The sequence below is a fragment of a genome, unplaced genomic scaffold (genome assembly GCF_019419815.1).
Source record: "Pyrus x bretschneideri cultivar Hongxiangsu unplaced genomic scaffold, Pyrus_bretschneideri_v1 Contig20, whole genome shotgun sequence".
NCBI lineage: Eukaryota > Viridiplantae > Streptophyta > Magnoliopsida > Rosales > Rosaceae > Pyrus > Pyrus x bretschneideri.
Genome location: NW_025999502.1, coordinates 1,043,988 through 1,067,018, shown reverse-complemented (window position 1 = coordinate 1,067,018; position 23,031 = coordinate 1,043,988). Strand labels below are relative to the sequence as shown.

The following is a 23,031-nucleotide window of genomic DNA, read 5'->3' as shown; positions in this document are numbered from 1 at the left end:
AATGGACTTTTCACAATAACAAGGGCAACTCCTCTTTGAGGCATTTTAATTTTTTATCAAGCAATTGGAGGGCATGACAACTTTAACCTTCAAAGGGGTAGCACCCTAGTTATCTATAGAAATTTGATAAGTGCGTAATTGATCATTATTTTTACAAATTTCAGCCGAGTTCGGAGAGTCAGCTGACCCCTAACCCCTTTGTGCGTCCGCCCCCGGTTGATGGTTGGAAAATTGGACTGGGATGCTAACCAAAGTTTTATCCCAGTTGGCAGAAGGATCGGCATTCAGTTTGCATGCATGGCCAAGTACTGTGACACCGCACCAAGAAATTCTCGCATAATCTGTCTCGAACAAAGTAAAACCTCACTTGGGTCTGTATTTTTGCAATTGAGTACGGCCCTTAAAAGACCTTAAAAAAAATATCTTATCATGAGGGTAATTTTTTATATTTCTATATGTTTTGTTTACGTGATAAATTTTTTAGAGATACATCATTTTTAATAAAAAAATTTAAGGGGTCATGTTCTAGTGCCAATAACAACTACAAGCAAATTGCACCATTTTATTTTATTTTTTGCTTTGAATTTCTGTAGCATGCATATAAAATTGTTGGTAGGGTGTCACAAAATTACCAAACCTCATGCGACTATAGTTGGGATGATAAGAGAATAGAGGGCCCACTAAATTACTCAAAAGAAATTGGAGAGGAAGTAGGTAGGGTTACGGGAGATCGCATTTGAATACTGTTCAATGCAATCTCTGTTATCCCTAGTCATAATATTCTGACTTTAATAGTTGTTTGAAAATTGAGTTGTCTCCACTTTGTGCACGTATAAATACCCTCCAAACTTCTCAAGGAAATGAATCTCTCAGTTTTTGCAGAGGAAGGAAGCAGAGAGAGAGAGAGAGAGGAGATTTGATTTCCAAGAATGGAGCGGGGAGTTTAGTAAAAAAGCGCACACAAACTCGTATATTTCAAACCTCCACCAACCCATTTCCTCTTCTTTCTGCTCAATATTTCCAAAGGATAATTTCACATTCATTACCCCTTGTCATTCAACGAACACGTACAACACAAAAGTAAGTCGTTTTAGTTCTCTATACCTTGTTTGGTTGCCAAAAGAATTTCACAAAACATCTAAGTCTGATTTTCCAACCCGAAATCAAATTTTCATGGCAAACAAACAAAGCATTGATACTGTATTCTAAATTCAGTTTATTTTCAGGGGAGGGTAAATCGAAATGGAGGGAACAGATAAAGCCAAAGGTTCACAGCCACATCGTCAAAGGCGTCATAGCCGCAGCGGAAGCTTAGGCAGGAGCCTGAGCAGGGCAAGTTGGAGCATGGAAGAAGTATTTGCGAGTGCCACGCACTCGAGAAGAAGCAGCCACGTCGACGAAGACGAAGAAGCTCTCACATGGGCTGCCATCGAGAAACTGCCCACCTATGATCGGCTAAGAACAAGCATCATAAAGTCCCTCGGGGAAACTGAGCCTCAAGGAGTACATAAGCAAGTACACGTTCTGAAGCTCGACATCAACGACCGTCAGAATTTCATTGACAGGATTTTCAAGGTTGCAGAGGAGGATAATGACAAGTTCCTGAAAAAGTTCAGAAGTAGAATTGATAAGTAAGCCCTTGTTTTTTCTTTTATCTTCTATGTTTTGGTTAAATTTCTTTTAATAAAGAAATGATGTTCACACTCATATATTTCTCACATCGAACAAATTAAAAAGGAATTTACAAATTTTTATTAATTAATAAAATACTCATTGCCAATCTAAATCCTATGAAATTATCAATTTAATTCTTTAATTAAAAATAACATGAATAAGAAATATGAGATATAAATGTAATTTCACACAATCAAATTTTGCTGTTTTTTTTTCAAAGCATCACCTACGTGTAATTTTAACATATCTCTATTTTTTTTAAAAAAAAGAAAAAAAACACTTTCTACTCTCACATTATCTGTCACTTTCTTCCTCTTTTCTTCTATTTCTAAAACAAAAATAAAAAATTTTATCATATGTGTCTATATGTTAATATAAATAATTACAAGCATGCGTGGGAAGTTGGTGAATTTCATTTCTCAGTAGATGTGAATGATGTCTCTGTCATTGGTAGGTATGGTCCCATCAATGTTGAAGAGACGTTCGTTGATTTAGTCCAATAGAATTTCTTAAATGAAAAGTGCGATCGATAATACAACCAGAGGGTTGCATTCAACCCTCAAAAAAGGATTTAATTGAGTATCGGGGAGTTAAAAAATTTAAGTCAGAATATTAAACAAAAGTTGATCCCATTTTTTTCATTTCCGAGGAGGTTCATATTATACCCGGGAAAGTATTTCTCAAAATAAAATTTTTATGAATTTTCTATCATCTTATAATTTAATATTAATTTTTTGTGTTAATATGATAAAATACTGTATCAAAAATATGAAATGACAAAGAATTCATAAAGAATCTCATTTTTAGAAAGTTTTCTTAGCATTTCTCGATAAATATAACATTACTTGAATCAAGTTTGGTTTCATTAATTACACTGTTGCTTTCATGCATAATTTGCCCTTGATCGCTTTCGTTTCTTTCCGGCGGATCGCTTTCGTTATCGTTACTTGAATATTAAACAATTTAGGTTAAGAAAAGAACTTGCCGGCAGATCCTTTATTGTTAAGGGAATCTAATTGGTGAACATTGTTACTGAAATATTGCAACAAAAGGAACATGTTATTTAATCTAATTATTAATTAATTGATGCGATATAATCGATTTCAGGGTTGGGATCAGACTTCCCACGGTGGAAGTAAGGTTTGAACATTTGACAGTTGAAGCTGATTGCCATATTGGAACAAGAGCTCTTCCCACCCTCCCAAATGTTGCTCGGAACATCGCAGAATCGGCTCTTGGCTTAATTGGGATTAAGTTGACCAAGCAAACCAAATTAACAATTCTGAAAGATGTTTCTGGAATTGTTAAACCTTCTAGGTAAGCATTAGATTAATTTACAATTTTATTTGAGTTACCATTCTATGTGGTCACACAAGTTATTTGATTTTTTATTCAATAATTTTTTTTAATAGTTTTACTGTTGATTAATTCAACGTTTTTGATGTAGCGTTTTTGTTGTTTTTCTGTAGGATGGCCCTTTTATTAGGTCCCCCATCCTCGGGTAAAACTACCCTTTTGCTGGCTTTAGCTGGGAAGTTGGATCCAAGCTTGGAGGTGAGTACATTTGCCTTGAACTTGATCAATTAACTTCACACAAGTGGTTTAGTTCCTAAAAAATGGCGGTTTGATTGAATTATTTCTACAAAATTAGAAAAAATGAACAAAAAAAAAAAATTACTAACTTCAGCTCCTTTTTGATACAACGATATATTTATGACTTAACTTACAAGAAAAGAAAATACCACAATATATCTTAATGTTTAGAATGAAAAAAAAGTCGCTTGTAATATATTTATCTCTGCTTCATAATTATTAATATACTTTTGTTGTTAAATTTGATGGAACAGGTTAAAGGAGAGGTGAGCTACAATGGTCACAGTCTGAAGGAATTTGTACCACAGAAGACATCTGCGTACATTAGCCAAAACGATGTTCATGTTGGAAATATGACGGTCAAAGAAACTCTGGATTTTTCAGCAAGGTGCCAAGGGGTTGGCTCTCGATATGGTATTTAATTAATTATTAACCGAAACAAAACCCATGTCATCAAAATTGACTCTCTTAATTATTATTATATTCTATTTTTTTCCAACATTTTAAATTGTTCTTTTGGGTTTGTATGTAGAACTTCTTTCCGAGCTTGCTAGAAGAGAAAAGGCCGCTGGTATATATCCAGAACCAGAAGTAGACCTTTTCATGAAGGTAAATATTATATTTATATTACATATTCCACACACACAAAAAAAAAAATTCATAATATATCTAATTTTTTGGGTTTTCTTTTCTTTTTCAGGCTACTTCAATGGGAGGAGTTGAGAGCAGTATCATTACTGATTATACTCTAAAAGTAAGCAAATTAAAAAATAAATAATAGCTTTTCAAACCCTAAACTAAAATGGGAAAAGTATCTAATCTGGATTTTCTTTGTGAGGATTCTATGACTTAGTTTATCTTATTCGTTCATCAATATCTTGTGTCTAGAAATCATTTTGGATTTTTTATTTAAAATTGAACGTAAACATTACGTAATGATAGGTGGTCTCATAATATATGATGAACGGCTAAGATAAATTGATCTTAGAATTCTCAAAAAGAGAATCATCATCCACTAAAATGATCCATCTTATCGTAGTTTTCTTTTTTGCAAATTAATTATTAATGTTGTTATGGTCCACATGTTACATTCGTATTCCTTAATGGTTATGGGAGCTTTTTCCACAAGCCAGATCATGAAAACTAAAAAGTCAAATTCTTTTGACAAACATTTCTCCCCCGACCTACTTTGATGGCTGCTGTTTTGTGTATTGTAATGTAAACACATCGCTGGATAGGGAGGCACTTTGGTTGTTCACCAACCATGTTTTTTTACCCAATTTACTAAAATACCCTTTAGAAATTCTTTTATTCTAAGAAAAAATTGATTGAACGATGATGAAGCATGAGCTCATCTTCTTGTAATTGCTACGTAACATGGTTTTGGATTGAATGGTACAGATTTTGGGGCTTGATATATGTAAGGACACACTTGTCGGAGATGAGATGCAAAGAGGAATATCTGGTGGCCAGAAAAAACGAGTAACCACAGGTCAATTTTTACCTCTTTTGTCCTTCTGATTTTTTTAACAAAAATAATTGTTGTTTGTGTCACACCTAAAATTTCTTTCAAATGTAATCATACACTAAGAACGAGAATTTTGATGCACTCTGAAAATGAAATGTCTTAAAATATTCAACAGGATTTTTCAATATTATTTTATACGCGATAACTAAATTTCTAATAATAGTACTTATACTTTTTAAATAATTTTTACAGGAATTCTAAATTGCAAGTTAATCGCTATACTTTATATGAGCATCACATGCATGCACAAAAAGTTACTTTATACTTCACCTTGCATGTATAATGCGTTGAGAAAGTAAATTAATATGCTCAAATACAGGTGAGATGATTGTTGGACCAACTAAAACATTATTTATGGATGAAATCTCAACGGGTCTTGATAGCTCCACGACATTCCAAATTGTGAAGTGCCTACAACAAATTGTACACATCACTGAGGCTACGATCTTGATGTCTCTACTCCAACCAGCTCCTGAGACATATGATCTTTTCGATGATATCATCCTCATATCAGAAGGTCAGATTGTCTACCAAGGACCACGAGTGAATATATTACAATTCTTTGAGACATGTGGATTTCGATGCCCTGAGAGAAAGGGAACTGCCGATTTCTTGCAAGAGGTAAAATCATGATAAAGTGTCTCTTTAATATAATAGGTTGTGACACATCTTACTAGAAATTAGGAGCAAGTGATATATTGCTTAAGCTAAGATCCTCTTTTGAGAAAAACTTCCTTGTCACCAGCCACATACATTTATGCCTCTGTCTTTGTTTATCTTAAAATGTGACTAGTCATGATAAGACAGATGATCAGATAACTATATACAACTAATTCAATTGTACCTAAGACTTTCTCCCAACTTCTAGTCCAAAGCAAGGGGTTGTCGCTCAATTTCTTAAGAGCATTTGTCACAGAACCCGAAGTCCCAGAGTTCAACTTCCAGCCCTACCGTAGTATCGCTTATTAAAAGAAATCTTATAGTCCAAGAAATTGTAATAAGCCTTCGCTAATCCAATTTCATATCGTATTAAGCCTTTTGCATCCCATAACTATGTCCAACCTTTTCAGGTTACCTCAAGAAAAGACCAAGAGCAGTATTGGGCAGATAGAAGGACTCCATACAGATATGTATCGGTCACAGAATTTGCAAACCGGTTCAAGCGTTTCCATGTGGGCATGAGGATGGAGAATGAGCTCTCAATCCCATTCGACAAGGCTCGAGGCCACAAAGCAGCTCTTGAATTCAGAAGATATTCAATACCCAAAATGCAGCTTCTCAAAGCCTGTTTTGACAAAGAATGGTTGCTCATGCAGAGGAACTCTTTTATATACATTTTCAAGACTGTCCAAATTATAATAGGGGCATTCATAGCCGCGACAGTGTTTTTGAAGACCGAAATGAACACTAGGAATGAAGATGATGGAGCACTCTATGTTGGTGCACTTATATTTGTCATGATCATTAACATGTTTAATGGTTTTTCTGAGCTCTCATTGACCATTTCAAGACTTCCTGTGTTTTACAAGCACAGAGACCTTCTTTTCCACCCTGCTTGGACTTTCACTCTCCCATCTGTCCTGCTTGGGATTCCTATATCCATCATGGAAACTACTATTTTTATGGCCATTACATATTACACCATCGGATTTGCACCTGAAGCTAGCAGGTACGACACATTTGTCTGCTTAATTTCATTTCGATTTTTTGTTCGTAAGTTAGATTTCTGTCATTCAAAAGATTGTTTTCATCAAACCAAATGTTCGATTGAATCTTTATGTTGGTCCTTTCATTAAGTAAACTATTTTATGTTATTTTGAGTAGCTACCTAGGCAAAATTCTTTTTACTTTGATTGGGTACATTGTTATAAACATACACATGGGTACATTAATATAAACTGCAATATAATATATTTTTGGCTTATTTTCTGTAAGAACCTAGCATATGTGGGTTGAAGTTGCTTGTGGTTGAGATATTAACTGCAACTGTCAAATTATTTGCAGGTTTTTCAAGCAACTATTGTTGGTATTTCTGATCCAACAAATGGCAGCTGCGCTATTTAGGCTTATAGCTGGAGTTAGCAGGAGCATCATCATATCAAACACCGGCGGGGCTCTAACTGTTCTAATTGTTTTCATGCTTGGAGGTTTCATTATTCCTCATGGTTAGTATGAAACTCAATTTCGGATGAAGTTTTCAAAAAATAGTAAAAAACTAACGAAAAGAGACCAAATTAGTTCTTTACTGGATCATCAATGAGTTGCTTCATTTGTGATAGGTCAAATTCCAAACTGGTGGGTGTGGGGATACTGGGTTTCACCTATGACATATGGCTTCAATGCAATCGCTGTAAATGAAATGTATTCTCCGAGGTGGTCGAACAAACTGGTATGCTAAACTTAAGATCTTGCTTGCACAAACCATTCATTTTGTTATATTAATGTACCTACATTTGTTTAACTTAACAAAAAGGCTAAACTTCTGAAATGAACTTCCTTTTGTTATAGTCTTCAGATAATATTACCAGTGTGGGTGAGGCAGTGCTTAAAAACTTTGATGTTTACCGCAACAAAAACTGGTTTTGGATTGGCTCTGCAGCTCTTCTGGGGTTTGCAGTTCTCTTCAACGTGCTTTATACGCTCGCCCTTATGTACCTAAATGGTAAGAGTCAACATTCCTTTTCATATCTAACATCCAATTTTTCTTTCGTTTGTAGATTTTAAGTGACAAATTTTCATGATTTTATTTCAATAATTAGCTCCTGGAAAGCCACAAGCCATCATATCTGAAGAAGCAGCAAACAAGATGGAGGTAGACCAAGAAGAATCAAAGGAAGAGCCAAGACTTAGAAGGCCCCCATCCAAGAAAGATTTTCAGTCTCGATCATTATCTTCTAATGATGGAAACAACTCAAGTAAGAAACCGAATATTTTTGTCAATTGTAATGTGAACAATATTGTTATCCAAGTTGTTTATTGGATTAAAATTTTCTTAGGAGAAATGGAAGTCCGGCGAATGGGCAGTCGATCCAGCTCTACCGGACTAAGTAGAAATCCTGATTCGTCTCTCGAAGTTGCCAGTGGTGTTGCCCCTAAAAGAGGAATGGTTCTACCTTTCACTCCTCTTGCAATGTCCTTCAACGATGTTAACTATTACGTGGATATGCCTGCTGTAATATTTCTGTCTATTTCACTCTTTGTTAACCTGAAACATTATCTTATAGTCCAATTTCACTAATTAATTAGCTAACTTAGTCTACTATAACAGGAAATGAAGGAAGAAGGAGTAGCAGGGGACCGGCTGCAACTACTCCGTGAAGTAACTGGTGCATTTAGGCCTGGGGTCTTGACTGCCTTAATGGGGGTCAGTGGGGCTGGGAAGACAACTTTGATGGATGTCTTAGCAGGAAGGAAGACTGGAGGTTATATTGAAGGTGACATTAGAATTTCTGGGTACCCTAAGAAGCAAGAAACCTTTGCAAGAATTTCTGGTTATTGCGAACAAACTGATATCCACTCACCCCAAGTCACTGTCAAAGAATCATTGATCTATTCAGCTTTCCTTAGACTCCCTAAAGAAGTTAGCAACGAGGAAAAGATGGTAAAACTGCGACTTTCATTACTTCTCTAAACAATGGATAGCACAATTATTTAAATGCTGAAACTACATATTCTATATATGTTTGCAGATTTTTGTTGATCAAGTGATGGAATTGGTTGAGCTAGACAATCTCAAGGATGCTTTAGTAGGACTTCCTGGAGTTTCAGGACTGTCAACAGAACAAAGAAAGAGGTTAACGATTGCAGTTGAACTAGTTGCCAATCCCTCAATCATTTTCATGGATGAACCCACATCAGGTCTTGATGCAAGGGCAGCTGCCATTGTTATGAGGACTGTTAGAAATACTGTGGACACTGGGAGAACAGTTGTATGCACAATTCATCAGCCCAGCATAGATATCTTTGAGGCATTTGATGAGCTGCTACTGATGAAGAGAGGAGGACAAGTTATCTACTCAGGACCACTAGGCCGCAACTCTCACAAGATTGTTGAATACTTCGAGGTATTTTACCTGCTTAAACTTTTTCCTATCTTAATTTTGCACAAAGAAATAATCAAATGCATTGTCATCTAAGTCTGTACTTATGACCTATTCCAGGCAGTTCCTGGCGTGACAAAAATCAAAGAGAAGTATAACCCAGCAACGTGGATGCTCGAGGTGAGCTCAATCTCAACTGAGGTCCGTCTTGGAATGGACTTTGCTCAATACTACAAATCATCTGCCTTGTACCAGTAAGTCAAAAAAAAAAAAAAAGTAGTACATAATACTATTTGCAGGGTTCAGAGTTTGGCTGGTTTTTGGAAAATATAAAACTTAAATTCCAATATTAATGACCAGGAGAAACAAAGCTTTAGTAAAGGAGTTGAGCGTCCCACCAGCAGGAGCAAAAGACCTCTATTTTCCGACTCAGTTTTCTCAATCGTCATGGAAGCAATTCCAATCTTGCCTCTGGAAGCAGTGGTGGACATATTGGAGAAGTCCTGATTATAATCTTGTCAGATTCTTTTTTACCTTGGCAGCTGCCCTCCTCCTTGGAACTATTTTCTGGAAGGTTGGCACTAAGAGGTGTGTGCTTATCTCAAAGCTTAACTGTTTCAAACCTCAACTACAGTACTCGTGTTTTTTTTTTTTTACTACAAATTTTTTGTTCATGAGTTTCCATACACGAATTACTTGGCTGATTATATATATTTTTTTTTCATATCCAGGGAAAGCAGTTCTGATCTGACCATGATTATCGGGGCTATGTACGCTGCTGTGCTTTTCGTCGGAATTGATAACTGCGCAACTGTGCAGCCAATTGTCGCCATTGAAAGAACTGTTTTCTATCGAGAACGAGCTGCTGGGATGTACTCTGCATTACCTTATGCACTGGCACAGGTGAGTGGCAGAAAAATGCTTACATTAACTCACATTTGAACTTAGTATCAAATCCTAATTTCAGATATAACACTATTATAAATCCAATTTTTTTTGTTATATACAAAACTGTCCACCTTAATCTAACTGACTCAAATAAACCATTTGTTTGACATGCAGGTCATTGTGGAAATACCGTATGTGTTTATTCAGACCACGTATTATACACTGATAGTGTATGCTATGGTGAGCTTCCAATGGAAAGTAGAAAAATTCTTCTGGTTCTTCTTTATCAACTTCTTCTCCTTCCTTTACTTCACATACTACGGCATGATGACCGTTTCCATCACGCCAAACCACCAAGTAGCAGCCATATTCGCCGCAGCTTTCTATTCAGTCTTCAACCTCTTCTCCGGTTTCTTCATTCCAAGACCAGTAAGTACTAGCATTCTTCTTCCCATAAGAACTTTATTAATATAAATTGAATACAACAGATATTGTGATTGGTCTGCATTGATCACCAAAATCCACGATGAGCATTTTCCAACTGATTAAAGTCCAATGGTTAAGTGTTCTAAATCGAGTTTAGATCTCAACTATTGGATTTTGATCTAACAATTTGTGACAGTGGATTTTCTTCCCCAGTGATGATCAAGTGATTAAAAGTCGTTAAAAACACATGTTAACACGAATTTTTATCTTTTGAATATTCAGAAAATACCCAAATGGTGGGTTTGGTATTACTGGATATGTCCCTTGGCATGGACGGTGTATGGATTGATTGTGTCACAGTATGGCGATGTTGAGGAAACCATTAGAGCACCTGGTATTTCACCTAACCCAACTATAAAATGGTACATAGAAGACCATTTCGGATATGATCCAAATTTTATGGGACCAGTGGCTGGAGTTCTAGTTGGATTCACAATCTTCTTTGCCTTCATGTTTGCCTACTGCATTAGGACACTCAACTTCCAAGTTAGATAGAGGAATTATTTGTAAACCTTATGTCTGTTATGTACATGTGTGTGTCTGTGTACGTTACAGAAAGTGAGACGCAAATATACGTAAGAATGTCCAGACCAATGTTCAAGGCAATGGGAATCCTGTAGCGTATTTTATTACCGACAAAGAAGACAATTTTATTTAATCACAATGCAAATTTGATCGGGTGCTTTTTTACATTAAAAAATTTCTAATCTGCCTTCGATGGAGTAATTGAAGTCATCGTTTTATTACAATTTTCTAATGATGAGTTAACTAACATGGGACATTACAAAGAAAATACCTATATTTGGTTTTGTAATACTTCTTCTTATGATATGTCGATTTAAAACTTATGTATGATTTTTTTATTTTTTTTTTTGGGTCAAATGATAGATTTTTATTAGAGTAGATGTGAGATTAGCCACCGACGAAGTTCGAACCCGCACCGTCTTACTAGAGCTCAATTTATTTCCCCCACTGTGATAAATGACCAGTTGCAAAACTTATGTATGATCGGACGAAAGTATGATACTATGGGATCTTCCTTCTTAATAAAAAAGGCAGACGACGTCAGATATGGTATGGAGGAGGAATCCAGAGAGAGAAACTAGAGAGAGGAATGAAAAAAATGGTTTCTGTAATATTTCTTTCAGCATCTTGAGTATAATGTAGGGTTAGGCAAACGACCTTGGACCGGCGGGTCAGGGCAGGTATAATCGGTTTCGCACTGGACAGGTCGACGAAGTTGGCGGGGCATGGCCGATCCAAAAACATAAATAAATGGTCCTTAGCCCGGACCATGGCGATGACGTTCTAGCCCGGACATATCAATTCGTCTTGAAAATGGTTTCATCATCTTCTCAACGACATCGATATCCAGTTAGAACCCAGCATCCGCCATCAAATTCCAAATCTTTGAAGCCTCAATCAAATCACCCACATTGCAGAAACCTTGAATCAAACACTTGTAAGTAAACCTATAGGGCCGAATCGATTCCTTCAGCTTAAAAACCAAAAATTGGCTAAACGATGAGCTTCGACCTGCATAAATCCTCAACCACCATATTTAAATTCCCAATATCGTACCCAAATCTAAACCAATTCATAAAATGAAAGAAATTCACACACCTTCTCAACTCCCAGGGCTTGTCCAGCATCCCAGAACAATAACAAATATCTTGCAATTTACCAAACGACGATGACCCATCTCATGGAGGGTGTCCTATAAGAGCTGAATGTTCCTGGACTTGCCGATCACGACGAGCATTTTGTTGGAGGCGGAGGTGTGGGTGAAAGTGGGGTAGTGTGATTGGGTGTAGCGGAAGGAGGGTCGACGGGTCGCCGTGAAAGGGGGCAGGAGTTGTAGACCTGGAGGAAGAATTAATGGGTAAGTTAGAAGGCGGAGGAGTTATGCCTTGTGGAGGCGTGGATTGTTGGGTTTCCACTTCCAGGCTTATTATTGGGATTAATTTAGTTCGAATAATAAAATACGCAAAGGAAAAAAATGATAAAAACATACAGTGTGATATCTCGATTATATACCTAGTTGGTTGTAATTAATCAATGCAATAAAGAAAAAATTGAAGAGATTAACTTACATGAATTTCTAGCCATGTGCATTTCCTTTGACTGGATCATCATGCTTTCAATCTTCTTCTTAATGATTGATCACGTGAAGCTCCTCAAGTGTTGAGCCTCTAAGAGTATCCACACTGATAATCTAGCAACAAACGATGAAGTGATTGATTTAAAGGTGCTAGCAATATCTCTCACTTGGATCTATATAGAATAAGTGGCACACAATGTATATTTAGCATGGGTTATTTTTCTCTTTTCTCTGAGGGACAAAACTAAATATTCTTAGGGTTTGAGAGCAAACACAAGAGGCATTTATATAGACTCCTTACCCTTTTATGCCATACCTCCCCTAGGGTTTTGACGCCATAGGCTTGACCCATGCGTAGCCTAATTTCACTTCCTCACTTGGGCTAGTGACTTGTACCCTTTTAGTTAAATAAAGCCCAAAGCTATTTTACTTAAAATTATGTCCAGTAAGCCCAAATAACTAATCCAATATAATTAACAATTAATTATATCTTATCATTGTCCATATAACGTCACTACAACTTATCATTTGTGTGTGACATTTTAGGTTATAACTAAAGCCAACGGTGAAATTAATTAATGAATTAATCCTGCCTCAAAAAATTCTTTTTCTTTCTTGCAATCCACAAGCCATGAATGTTACCTAGTATCATGTCATGGCTACCTGGATTAGTAGAAGGATACACAAACTAATCGCGATACTCTTTCGAACTTTGATTGTAGTTACCTACAATTTGGTTCTTCTATCATCCATATCTCGATCAAGATTTATGTCAAATCACATGTAGTCATCCATAATCAACATGATGCATCCCCTGTTGAAGCAGTTCTTACAAACATAGCTTGATCAACATATACTTTTGCCGAAGATTTCTGAGATGGATCTTCAAGTGGCTTCAAGGGATATCTCATTCTATTCAACAATTACTAGAAGGTGATAGATTCCTTATTACAGATTCATGTATTTTCAGACTCGTATATTGAACCTGAGTATCACACTATCGGGCATTATGAAGTAATGAAGGCTTTGAGATGAAACTTAAGTTTATATATATATAACCATTCAATGACGAAGCAGAATACGAAGCTCTAACCAGCAGCCCATCAGCTAGCGAAAGACTTAACAATGAATAAGCTTGCAATCTGTTCAAATTCTCAGATGACCACCAAACAAGCCTGAAGAGAGCGCACAACGAAATATCCAAGCATGGCACAATACTTGGGGAAGGTCCAAAAGCAACTCATTGCGCTCCCTACTTACACCCTTACAAGGATTCACTAGCAGTTTGAAGTCTCAAGTAGATTGCTAAACAAGACCTCACAAGCTGAGGATTATTTCAATTGTCCAGCAGTTCAGCTTTCCTCAACTGCACTAACAACTTCCATGCTCTCTAGTGGGAAAGCGTAAACTAATTCTTTGACACCATCTGGCATACTCTCTAGTTTGAGAGGGTAAACTAGTTCCCCGACACCCATCTCCGCAAGCTCTCTAGTGTGAGAAGGTAAACTAATCCCCCACCACCCCTTTTAGGTCTGCTTTCCAATGCAAGATAATAAACTAATTCCCCAACACCCATCTGGGTAAACTCTCCAGTGCGAGCGGATAAACTAATTCCCTGACACCCATCTGGGTAAGCTTTCCTGTGTAAGAGGGTAAACTAGGTCCCCGACACCCATCTAGATAAGCTCTCCAGTGCGAGAAGGTAAACTAATTCCCTAACACCCATCTAGGTATGCCTTTATGTGCGAGAGGGCAAACTGATTCCCCGATGCCAATCTGGGTATGATCTCTAGTGTGAGAGGGTAAACCAATTCCCTGACACCCATCTAGGTCTGCTTTTCAACAAGAGAGAGTGATTTGCCTATGAATTCTCACACAACTACACATTTTTGATCCCACATATATCATGTTTTGATGCAGGCCATGTAGCTCAAAGGATCAAAGATTCAAAGATCAACTAAGCAATATATGGTCAAGAGGAAGCAGTTCACGATAAGTTCAGCAGCTCGACACCTTAAGAACCTAAAACTCACAGCCATAATGACTCCATGGAATCGTTTTCTTTTTTAAAGTAGCATACCCAGCCGATGATCATATGACTAAAAGTTTTGCAAGATGTTTTAAGCAAGCAAAGTTTTAAGAAAAACGAAGATGAAGTAAAACGAAGAAAACAGTTTATTAAGTTTCTAGCAAATTGATAAACTTGCACGAAGGTCGCCAAATTCCTACATAAGCTAAACAAAGCAGAGTACTCATTTAGCAGCTTGGATGATCTTTGGCTTTCTAACAGCTATCCTGCCTTCAGCAACCACTTCATCATCAGCAACTCCGATCTTGGCTGCTTCATCCTTAATTGCACCATATATGGTAGTTGAGAAATCTAACTCAAGCAATTTCTTCCTTCTTGGCAAAGAACACAAACATGGTAGTAGTAGTAGAAAAAATCATTGACCTTTTCTTGATTGAAGGACTAGTAGGCAACAGACTTACTAGCATGGCCTCACGCCTTTCTCGCGGCTATAGCCGCGTCTACTTCTGCTCCACGGCTTCCAGCCATGCCAGCCTTGGCCAGAGCTGAGCAAGTACCAGGCCCGCACTAGCCTAGCATTATCTCCAAACCATGTCATCTTGGCCTCTGCCAGCTAATGAGCCAACCACCCCAATAGTTGCCCAGTGACAGTACTACCTAGAAAAATAGGGATTAGAACAAATTCAACTTTTTCATACCTTGGTAAGGTGCTGAGAAAAAAAACAACGACGACGATCAACTCTTTGCATGGGCAAGTAAAGAAGAAAACTAGGGATAAAATTATTCTCTGGGTTTATTTAGCCCTCTGCTTAAGACAAGCTTAAATAAGTCTTGGTGGCAATTGGCTTCCCTTTCTCATGAAGACTCTGTTTCCAAAAAGTGGAAAATCTACATCAAATTTGGAAACAACTGTCTGCACATCTAAGAAGCTTAGGATTTCTTGCAGCCTAACAGGTGTGGGGGCATTTGTGAAGCCAAAAATAATCCCAGAAATCCAGAAGATGATACGTAGACTTTTTTTTTCAAGAAAGTCAAGATTGCCCTCATTAAATGGGCAGGACCCTTAACTGCTCCCATGCGCAGCTCAGCATTCCTAAAGGTCCAAGAAGCTATCTACGATTGCTCAAAGCTTCCATGTTCATGACATGAAAAAGTCAATGGTACTAAAGATAGGGTTAATACTAAATCCTATCTTTAATACATTCTCAATTGAAGATCAACTTAATCAAGTAAGAAATCCCTATCACAATCAATTAGGGATACTTCCACCATTATCATCCCAATATATTTTCTCCTAATTAATATCTTGGGAGTATTCTTTCATTATTCATCCGACGGATGACACATCTTAACCAATAAGATGTCACCATGTGTAGAGCAAAACCCTAACTCCATGGGCTGCCACCTCCTCCTATAAATACCTCAATCTTCACCAAATTTTGGTAATCTTTTGGTATGCGTACAAGCTCTAAACATTCACTATTTTCAAAGAAACTAACTTTGGCATCGAGATCAATTGGCCAACCCCCCCCCCCCCCCCACCCCCCATCCTCATAGGCGCATGAGGCTTTGGTGTTTGATCAAAGGTGTCGATTAATTGTTTTGTAGATACAAATTCATCAAAACTGAAGACAGCGATGTTTTGTATATACAAATTTTTGCTACCACAACCTCTAATCTCAAAAAGTAAAATCCGTTGTTCTTGGTTCATTTTTTGCAAGTTATGTTCTATGTGTTAAAAAGAAGTAAAAACAATTAATGAATGTGTGTTTCTTTAAAGGAATTCAAAAATCAGCAGACATGCTGAAGATGAAAGCTAAAATCCAACTGAGCCAAAAATCGAATAAACAAGAATCTGGCGTCATTTGTGATGTCTAATAAAACACCAAAAAGAAATTTAGGTCTGGGTATTAAGGATTGTTTTTGGTTGAGAAGAAGTTTGATTGAAAGAACTATTCGTACATGATTTTGGAGGTTTTGTGAGAGAGTCAGAATTAATACAATTCTCACAATTACTGTTAGTAGTTGTAACAGGTGACACAACAACAATAAGAATAAAAATGTCCCCATTATCGACATCTATTTCGTATAACTCATGAAAAACTTCTCTAAACTCCTTATCAATGTTGTGTAAAATGACCTACTTGGATGAATAACAATTATAGCAAGGGTAAATTATGGCAAATAATTTGGTAAGATCATTTGGAACTTTACGATTAAAGATGATACTAGTAATGATGTAGTGAATCTCAATTTAGATTGTTGTTTCACTAATTGAGAATGCTCATCTTCTGAAATATTTTACTATTCTCGTTGATTAGCAGTTGGTAGGATGGGAATGGTGATGAGGATTTTGGCCTTAGCTGCCTTTTGTAGAAATTTTCAGGTCGACGGGTCGAGGGCCCACTCCAACAACACTGATACTGTCCCCACTTAACACTAGTAGAAAAACATGTTTGCGCGACCGAATTTTGCGCGACGGATAAAATTTTGTCGCGCAAAGTATGTTTGCGCGACCAAAAACACAAAACATAGCGCAAATGGCATTTGCGCAACGGAATTTTGCACGACTAAGGATGGCGTCGCGCAAAACAGCTTTGCACGACGCATCAGCTCCTGCGTCGCGCGAAGGTGTTTTGCGCAGCACCATCTTTAGTCGCGCAAAGTTTCGTCGCGCAAATGCCTTTTGCGCGACGTTTTGTACGTTGCGCAAGATCTTGGCACCAAACAAAGAATACTTTACCCTTTTTTTGCCAACTTTGCGTGACGTAGGCTTAAGGACTGTAGCTGTAAAAAAAATCATCAAAATTGGAGTTAATATAACCGTTAAATTGTGATTTTTCGTTATAACCGACGAAATTTTTTGTCCTGTTACTTGATCTCTGAATGTTTGTTTTTTGCGATTTTTGGCGTATGCGATCTTGAAATATATATAAACAAGTTTGACGGTTGGATCATTGAATCTAATTTCGTACCCCCATCAAATTCAATGGAATATTTATTTAGTAAGTAGCTAGATTTTAATTTATTTATTTTGTACTACGTCGCGCAAAGTCCCTTTTATTATTTTTTTTGATTTTTTGCCCTTTTCCTTTTCTTTTAGGGTTCTTGCATTGCCTTTTTCTTTTGAGGTATCCACTTGTGTAAATATTTTAAATTGACGATCAAATCAGTTCATTGTATTCATGTAGGGTTAAAGACTGTAGCTGTAAAAAATCATCAAAATCGGAGTTAAAATAACCGTTAAATCGTGATTTTTCGCTTATAACCGTCGAAAAGTTTTGTCCCATTATTTGATCTTTTTTTGCGATTTTTGGCGTATGTGATCTTAAAGCATATACAAACAAGTTTGACGGTTGGATCGTTGAAACTAGTTTCGTAAAATGCGTATCCCATCAAAACATTAGATTCACTAACACTAGGAGTATATTTATACTTTCATCAAGTATAACATAAGATTTTGTGGTATCCACTTGTATGGGATCTCCAAGTATATACAAACAAGTTTGATGGTTGGATTTTTGAAATTAGTTTGGTACAATGCATTTCCTATCAAATTCAATGGTATATGTATTTACTAAGTAGATTTTAATTTATTTATTTTGTACTTATAAGCAAAACAGGTAAAAAAAAAAAAAAAAAAGGGACTTTGCGCGACCTAGGTACTACTGCGTTGCGCAAAACAGGCTTGCGCGACCTAGTTGTACCTACGTTGCGCAAAGTCCTTTTTTTTCTTTTTTGGCCTTTTCCTTTTTTTTTGGGGTTCTTGCATTGCCTTTTTCTTTTGTGGTATCCACTTGTGTAAATGTTTTAAATTGACGATCGAATCAGTTCATTGTATTCATATAGGGTTAAACAGTGTAGTTGTAAAAAATCATCAAAATCGGAGTTAATATAACCGTTAAATCGTAATTTTTCGTTTATAGTCGTCGACAAGGTTTGTCCCGTTGTTTAATCTCTACACGTTTGTTTTTTACAATTTTTGGCGTATGCGATCTCAAAACATATACAAACAAGTTTGACGGTTGGATCATTGAAACTAGTTTTGTACAATGCGTATCCCATGAAAACATTAGATTCACTAACACTTGGAATTTATTTAAACTTTCATTAAGTATAACATAATATTTTGTGGTATCCACTTGTGTAAATATTTTAAATGGACGATCGAATCAGTTTGTTGTATTGATATAGCGTCAATGAGTGTAGCTGTAAAAAATCAACAAAATCGGAGTTAATATAACCGTTAAATCATGATTTTTCGTTTATAGCCGTCGAAAAGGTTTGTCCCGTTGTTTGATCTCTACATGTTTGTTTTTTACAATTTTTGGCGTATGGGATCTCAAAGCATATACAAACAAATTTGACGGTTGGATCGTTGAAACTAGTTTCATACAATGCGTATCCCATGAAAACATTAGATTCACTAACACTTGGAGTTTATTTATACTTTCATTAAGTATAACATAATATTTTGTAGTATCCAGTTTTGTAAATATTTTAAATTGAAGATCGAATCAGTTTGTTGTATTCATATAGGGTCAATGAGTGTAGTTGTAAAAAATCATCAAAATCGGAGTTAATATAACCGTTAAATCGTGATTTTTCATTTATAGCCGTCGAAATGGTTTGTCCCGTTGTTTGATCTCTACACGTTTGTTTTTTACAATTTTTGGCGTATATGATCTCAAAGCATATACAAACAAGTTTGACGGTTGGATCTTTGAAACTAGTTTCGTACAATGCGTATCCCATGAAAACATTAGATTCACTAACACTTGGAGTTTATTTATACTTTCATTAAATATAACATAATATTTTGTGGTATCCACTTTTGTAAATATTTTAAATTGAAGATCGAATCAGTTTGTTGTATTTATATAGGATCAATGAGTGTTGTTGTAAAACATCATCAAAATCAGAGTTAATATAACCGTTAAATCGTGATTTTTTGTTTATAGCCGTCGAAAAGGTTTGTCCTGTTACTTAATCTCTGCATGTTTTTTTTTTTTTGCGATTTTTGGCATATGGGATCTCCAAGTATATACAAACAAGTTTGACGGTTGGATTTTTGAAATTAGTTTGGTACAATGCATTTCCTATCAAATTCAATGGTATATGTATTTACTAAGTAGATTTTAATTTATTTATTTTGTACTCATAAGCAAAACGGGTGAAAAAAAAAACAGAGGACTTTGCGCGACGTAGGTACAACAGCGTCGCGCAAAACAGGCTTGCGCGACGTAATTGTACCTACGTCGCGCAAAGTCCTCTGTTTTTTTTTTTTTTTTGCCTTTTCCTTTTCTTTTGGGGTTCTTGCATTGCCTTTTTCTTTTGTGATATCCACTTGTATAAATGTTTTAAATTGAAGATTGAATCAGTTCATTGTATTCATATAAGGTTAAATAATGTAGCTGTAAAAAATCATCAAAATCGTAGTTAATATAACCGTTAAATCGTAATTTTTCGTTTATAGCCGTCGAAAAGGTTTGTCCCGTTGTTTAATCTCTACACATTTGTTTTTTACAATTTTTGGCGTATGCGATCTCAAAGCATATACAAACAAGTTTGACGGTTGGATCGTTGAAACTAGTTTCGTACAATGCGTATCCCATCAAAACATTAGATTCACTAACACTTGGAGTATATTTATACTTTCATCAAGTATAACATAACATTTTGTGGTATCCACTTGTGTAAATATTTGAAATCGACGATTGAATGAGTTTCTTGCATTCATTTAAGATTAAGGAGTGTAGCTGTAAAAAATCATCAAAATCGAAGTTAATTTAACCGTTAAATCTTGATTGTTCGTTTATAGCCGTCGAAAAGGTTTGTCTCGTTGTTTGATCTCTACATGTTTGTTTTTTACAATTTTTGGCGTATGCGATCCCAAAGAATATACAAACAAGTTTGACTGTTGGATCGTTGAAACTAGTTTCGTACAATGCGTATCCCATGAAAACATTAGATTCACTAACACTTGGAGTTTATTAATACTTTCATTAAGTATAACATAATATTTTGTGGCATCCACTTGTGTAAATATTTTAAATGGACGATCGAATCAGTTTGTTGTATTCATATAGGGTCAATGAGTGTAGCTGTAAAAAATCAACAAAATCGGAGTTCATATAACCGTTAAATCATGATTTTTCGTTTATAGCCGTCGAAAAGGTTTGTCCCGTTATTTGATCTCTACACGTTTTGTTTTTGCGATTTTTGGCATATACAATCTCAATCCATATACAAACAAGTTTGACGGTTGGATCGTTGAAACTAGTTTTGTACAATGCGTATCCCATCAAAACATTAGATTCACTAACACTTGAAGTTTATTTATACTTTTATTAAGTATAACATAATATTTTGTGGTATCCACTTTTGTAAATATTTTAAATTGAAAATCGAACCAGTTTGTTGTATTCATGTAGGGTCAATGAGTGTAGTTGTCAAAAATCATCAAAATCGGAGTTAATATAACCGTTAAATCTTGATTTTTCGTTTATAGCCGTCGAAAAGGTTTGTCGCATTACTTAATCTCTGCATGTTTGTTTTTTGTGATTTTTGGCGTATGGGATCTCCAAGTATATACAAACAAGTTTGACGGTTGGATCATTGAAACTAATTTCGGATAATGTGTTTCCTATCAAATTCAGTGGTATATGTATTTACTATGTAGATTTTAATTTATTTATTTTGTACTTATAACCAAAACGGGTAAAAAAAAAAAAAAAAAAGGGACTTTGCGCGACCTTGGTACTACTGCGTCGCGCAAAACAGGCTTGCGCGACGTAGTTGTACCTACGTCGCGCAAAGTCCCCTATTTTTTTATTTTTTGGCCTTTTTCTTTTCTTTTGGGGTTCTTGCATTGCCTTTTTTTTTTTGTGGTATCCACTTGTGTAAATATTTTAAATCGACGATCGAATGAGTTTCTTGCATTCATTTAAGATTAAGGAGTGTAGCTGTAAAAAATCATCAAAATCGAAGTTAATATAACTGTTAAATCGTAATTTTCCGTTTATAGCCGTCGAAAAGGTTTGTCCCGTTGTTTGATCTCTACACATTTGTTTTTTACAATTTTTGGCGTATGCGATCTCAAAGCATATACAAACAAGTTTGACGGTTGGATCGTTGAAACTAGTTTTGTACAATGCGTATCCCATCAAAACATTAGATTCACTAACACTTGGAATTTATTTAAACTTTCATTGAGTAGAACATAATATTTTGTGGCATCCACTTGTGTAAATATTTTAAATGGACGATCGAATCAGTTTGTTGTATTCATATAGGGTCAATGAGTGTAGCTGTAAAAAATCAACAAAATTGGAGTTAATATAACCGTTAAATCATGATTTTTCGTTTATAGCCGTCTATAGACATCGAAATTTCAGTAAAACAAATGTTCACCAATGCATTAAAGTTTTGACGTGTCAAGGCACACATGGCATACGCCACGTGTTGTACAAATTGTACACATGGCGTGTGACTCAACAAATTAGGAAGAAATACCCTTGAAGGATTAAACAAGTTTTTCTTCTCATTTTGGGCAATGACAAGGCAAGTACATTTCAATCCATTGAGGATCAAAACAAGTTTTTCTTCTCATGTTGGGCAATGACAAGGCAAGCACACTTCAATCCATTACGGATCAAAGCAAGTTTTTCTCATTTGGGCAATGACAAAGCATACACATTTCAAGTTTAAAATGGTATTAAGTGGGAAATTAGGCCATAAGTTACACCACTTCAATTTCAATATTGCATTAAGTGGGAAAATTAGGCAATGGTGCTTGGAAAGGAAAAAAATATTTTGTGGTGGTGATTCATTCTCAAAGCCTATAAATAGGCTTCTCCATCAAGGTATCAAGCATCAAGGAATTCACAAATACATTTCTCTACTCCAAAATTAGAAGAGGAATTCCCCAAATCCTTGAAGCTTTGAAACTCCAAAGCTTCCAACCATCCAAATTCCCAAGAATTCCGAAGGATCAAGAAAGCTCTCTTCATTCTTCGTTAAATCCTCTTTCAAGATCAAGCCCCGACGGCCCTTGAAGAAAGTGTTCATCCGTTCATCCTAAGCTCAAGCCCCAACGGCCTTTTGGATCAACAACCTCAACAAATCCACAAATCCAATCGTTCTTCAAGATTAAGCCCAAAAGCCCTTGAAGATCCGCTCATCCATCAACCTTCAAGATCAAGCCCAAAAGCCCTTGAAGAAATCCACACAACCATTATTCAAGATCAAGCCCCGATGGCCCTTGAAGAAAGTGTTCATCCGTTCATCAACTGTTCATCCTTAGATCAAGCCCCGACGACCCTTTGGATCAACAACTCGTCCACAAACCTACACCCTACGAAGATAGAATCAGAGGACCAAATTTGAGAGAGATCGTAACCCCAAAATCATTAAACACAAAATATTATTTTGTACACGTTATTCTTGTTTCTTGTTTCAAGGAATCTTTCGTGTTCACAAATTTGGCACACCCGATGGGACATCTCTACCTCTCATCTTTATCCTCAAATCATCGAAAAACGCAAATGGTATCAAGAAAGGATCAAGCTGTTCCTGCAATCAAAGCAAAGAACAAGAACATCATCGCCGCAAGTGGTGATATTTCGGGCACCATAACCCGAAGTAAGGCAAGAGCTTTTTTTGCCGCGGCTTCCGCCCCTGCATTAACTCT

General features: G+C 36.2%; 1 protein-coding gene and 1 long non-coding RNA gene across 3 annotated transcripts; one reads left to right on the top strand and one right to left on the bottom strand.

Annotated features, from left to right (window-relative positions):
- Positions 1-865: 865 nt before the first annotated feature.
- Positions 866-10,844, top strand: LOC103940188 (ABC transporter G family member 29). 2 transcript variants are annotated; one of them, XM_048584102.1, is made up of 22 exons: positions 866-1,080; positions 1,228-1,631; positions 2,782-2,991; positions 3,144-3,228; positions 3,522-3,681; positions 3,800-3,876; positions 3,968-4,021; positions 4,669-4,759; positions 5,115-5,416; positions 5,866-6,464; positions 6,800-6,960; positions 7,075-7,184; positions 7,304-7,457; positions 7,555-7,710; positions 7,792-7,967; positions 8,064-8,396; positions 8,485-8,859; positions 8,956-9,089; positions 9,196-9,423; positions 9,567-9,738; positions 9,898-10,152; positions 10,432-10,844. In XM_048584102.1, exons 2-22 carry the CDS (start codon positions 1,243-1,245, stop codon positions 10,702-10,704), a joined length of 4,494 nt encoding a protein of 1,497 aa, XP_048440059.1. In that variant the 5' UTR covers positions 866-1,080; positions 1,228-1,242; the 3' UTR covers positions 10,705-10,844. The 2 variants fall into 2 exon arrangements, with proteins under 2 accessions (XP_048440059.1, XP_018501239.2); XM_018645723.2 differs by having other exon boundaries at positions 1,216-1,631.
- A 480-nt stretch (positions 10,845-11,324) lies between these two features.
- On the bottom strand, positions 11,325-12,186 carry LOC125477155. The gene is made up of 2 exons (XR_007258331.1): positions 11,833-12,186; positions 11,325-11,745 (listed from the first exon to the last, which is right to left on the bottom strand). It is a non-coding gene; the product is annotated as an uncharacterized LOC125477155 (long non-coding RNA).
- Positions 12,187-23,031: the final 10,845 nt, after the last annotated feature.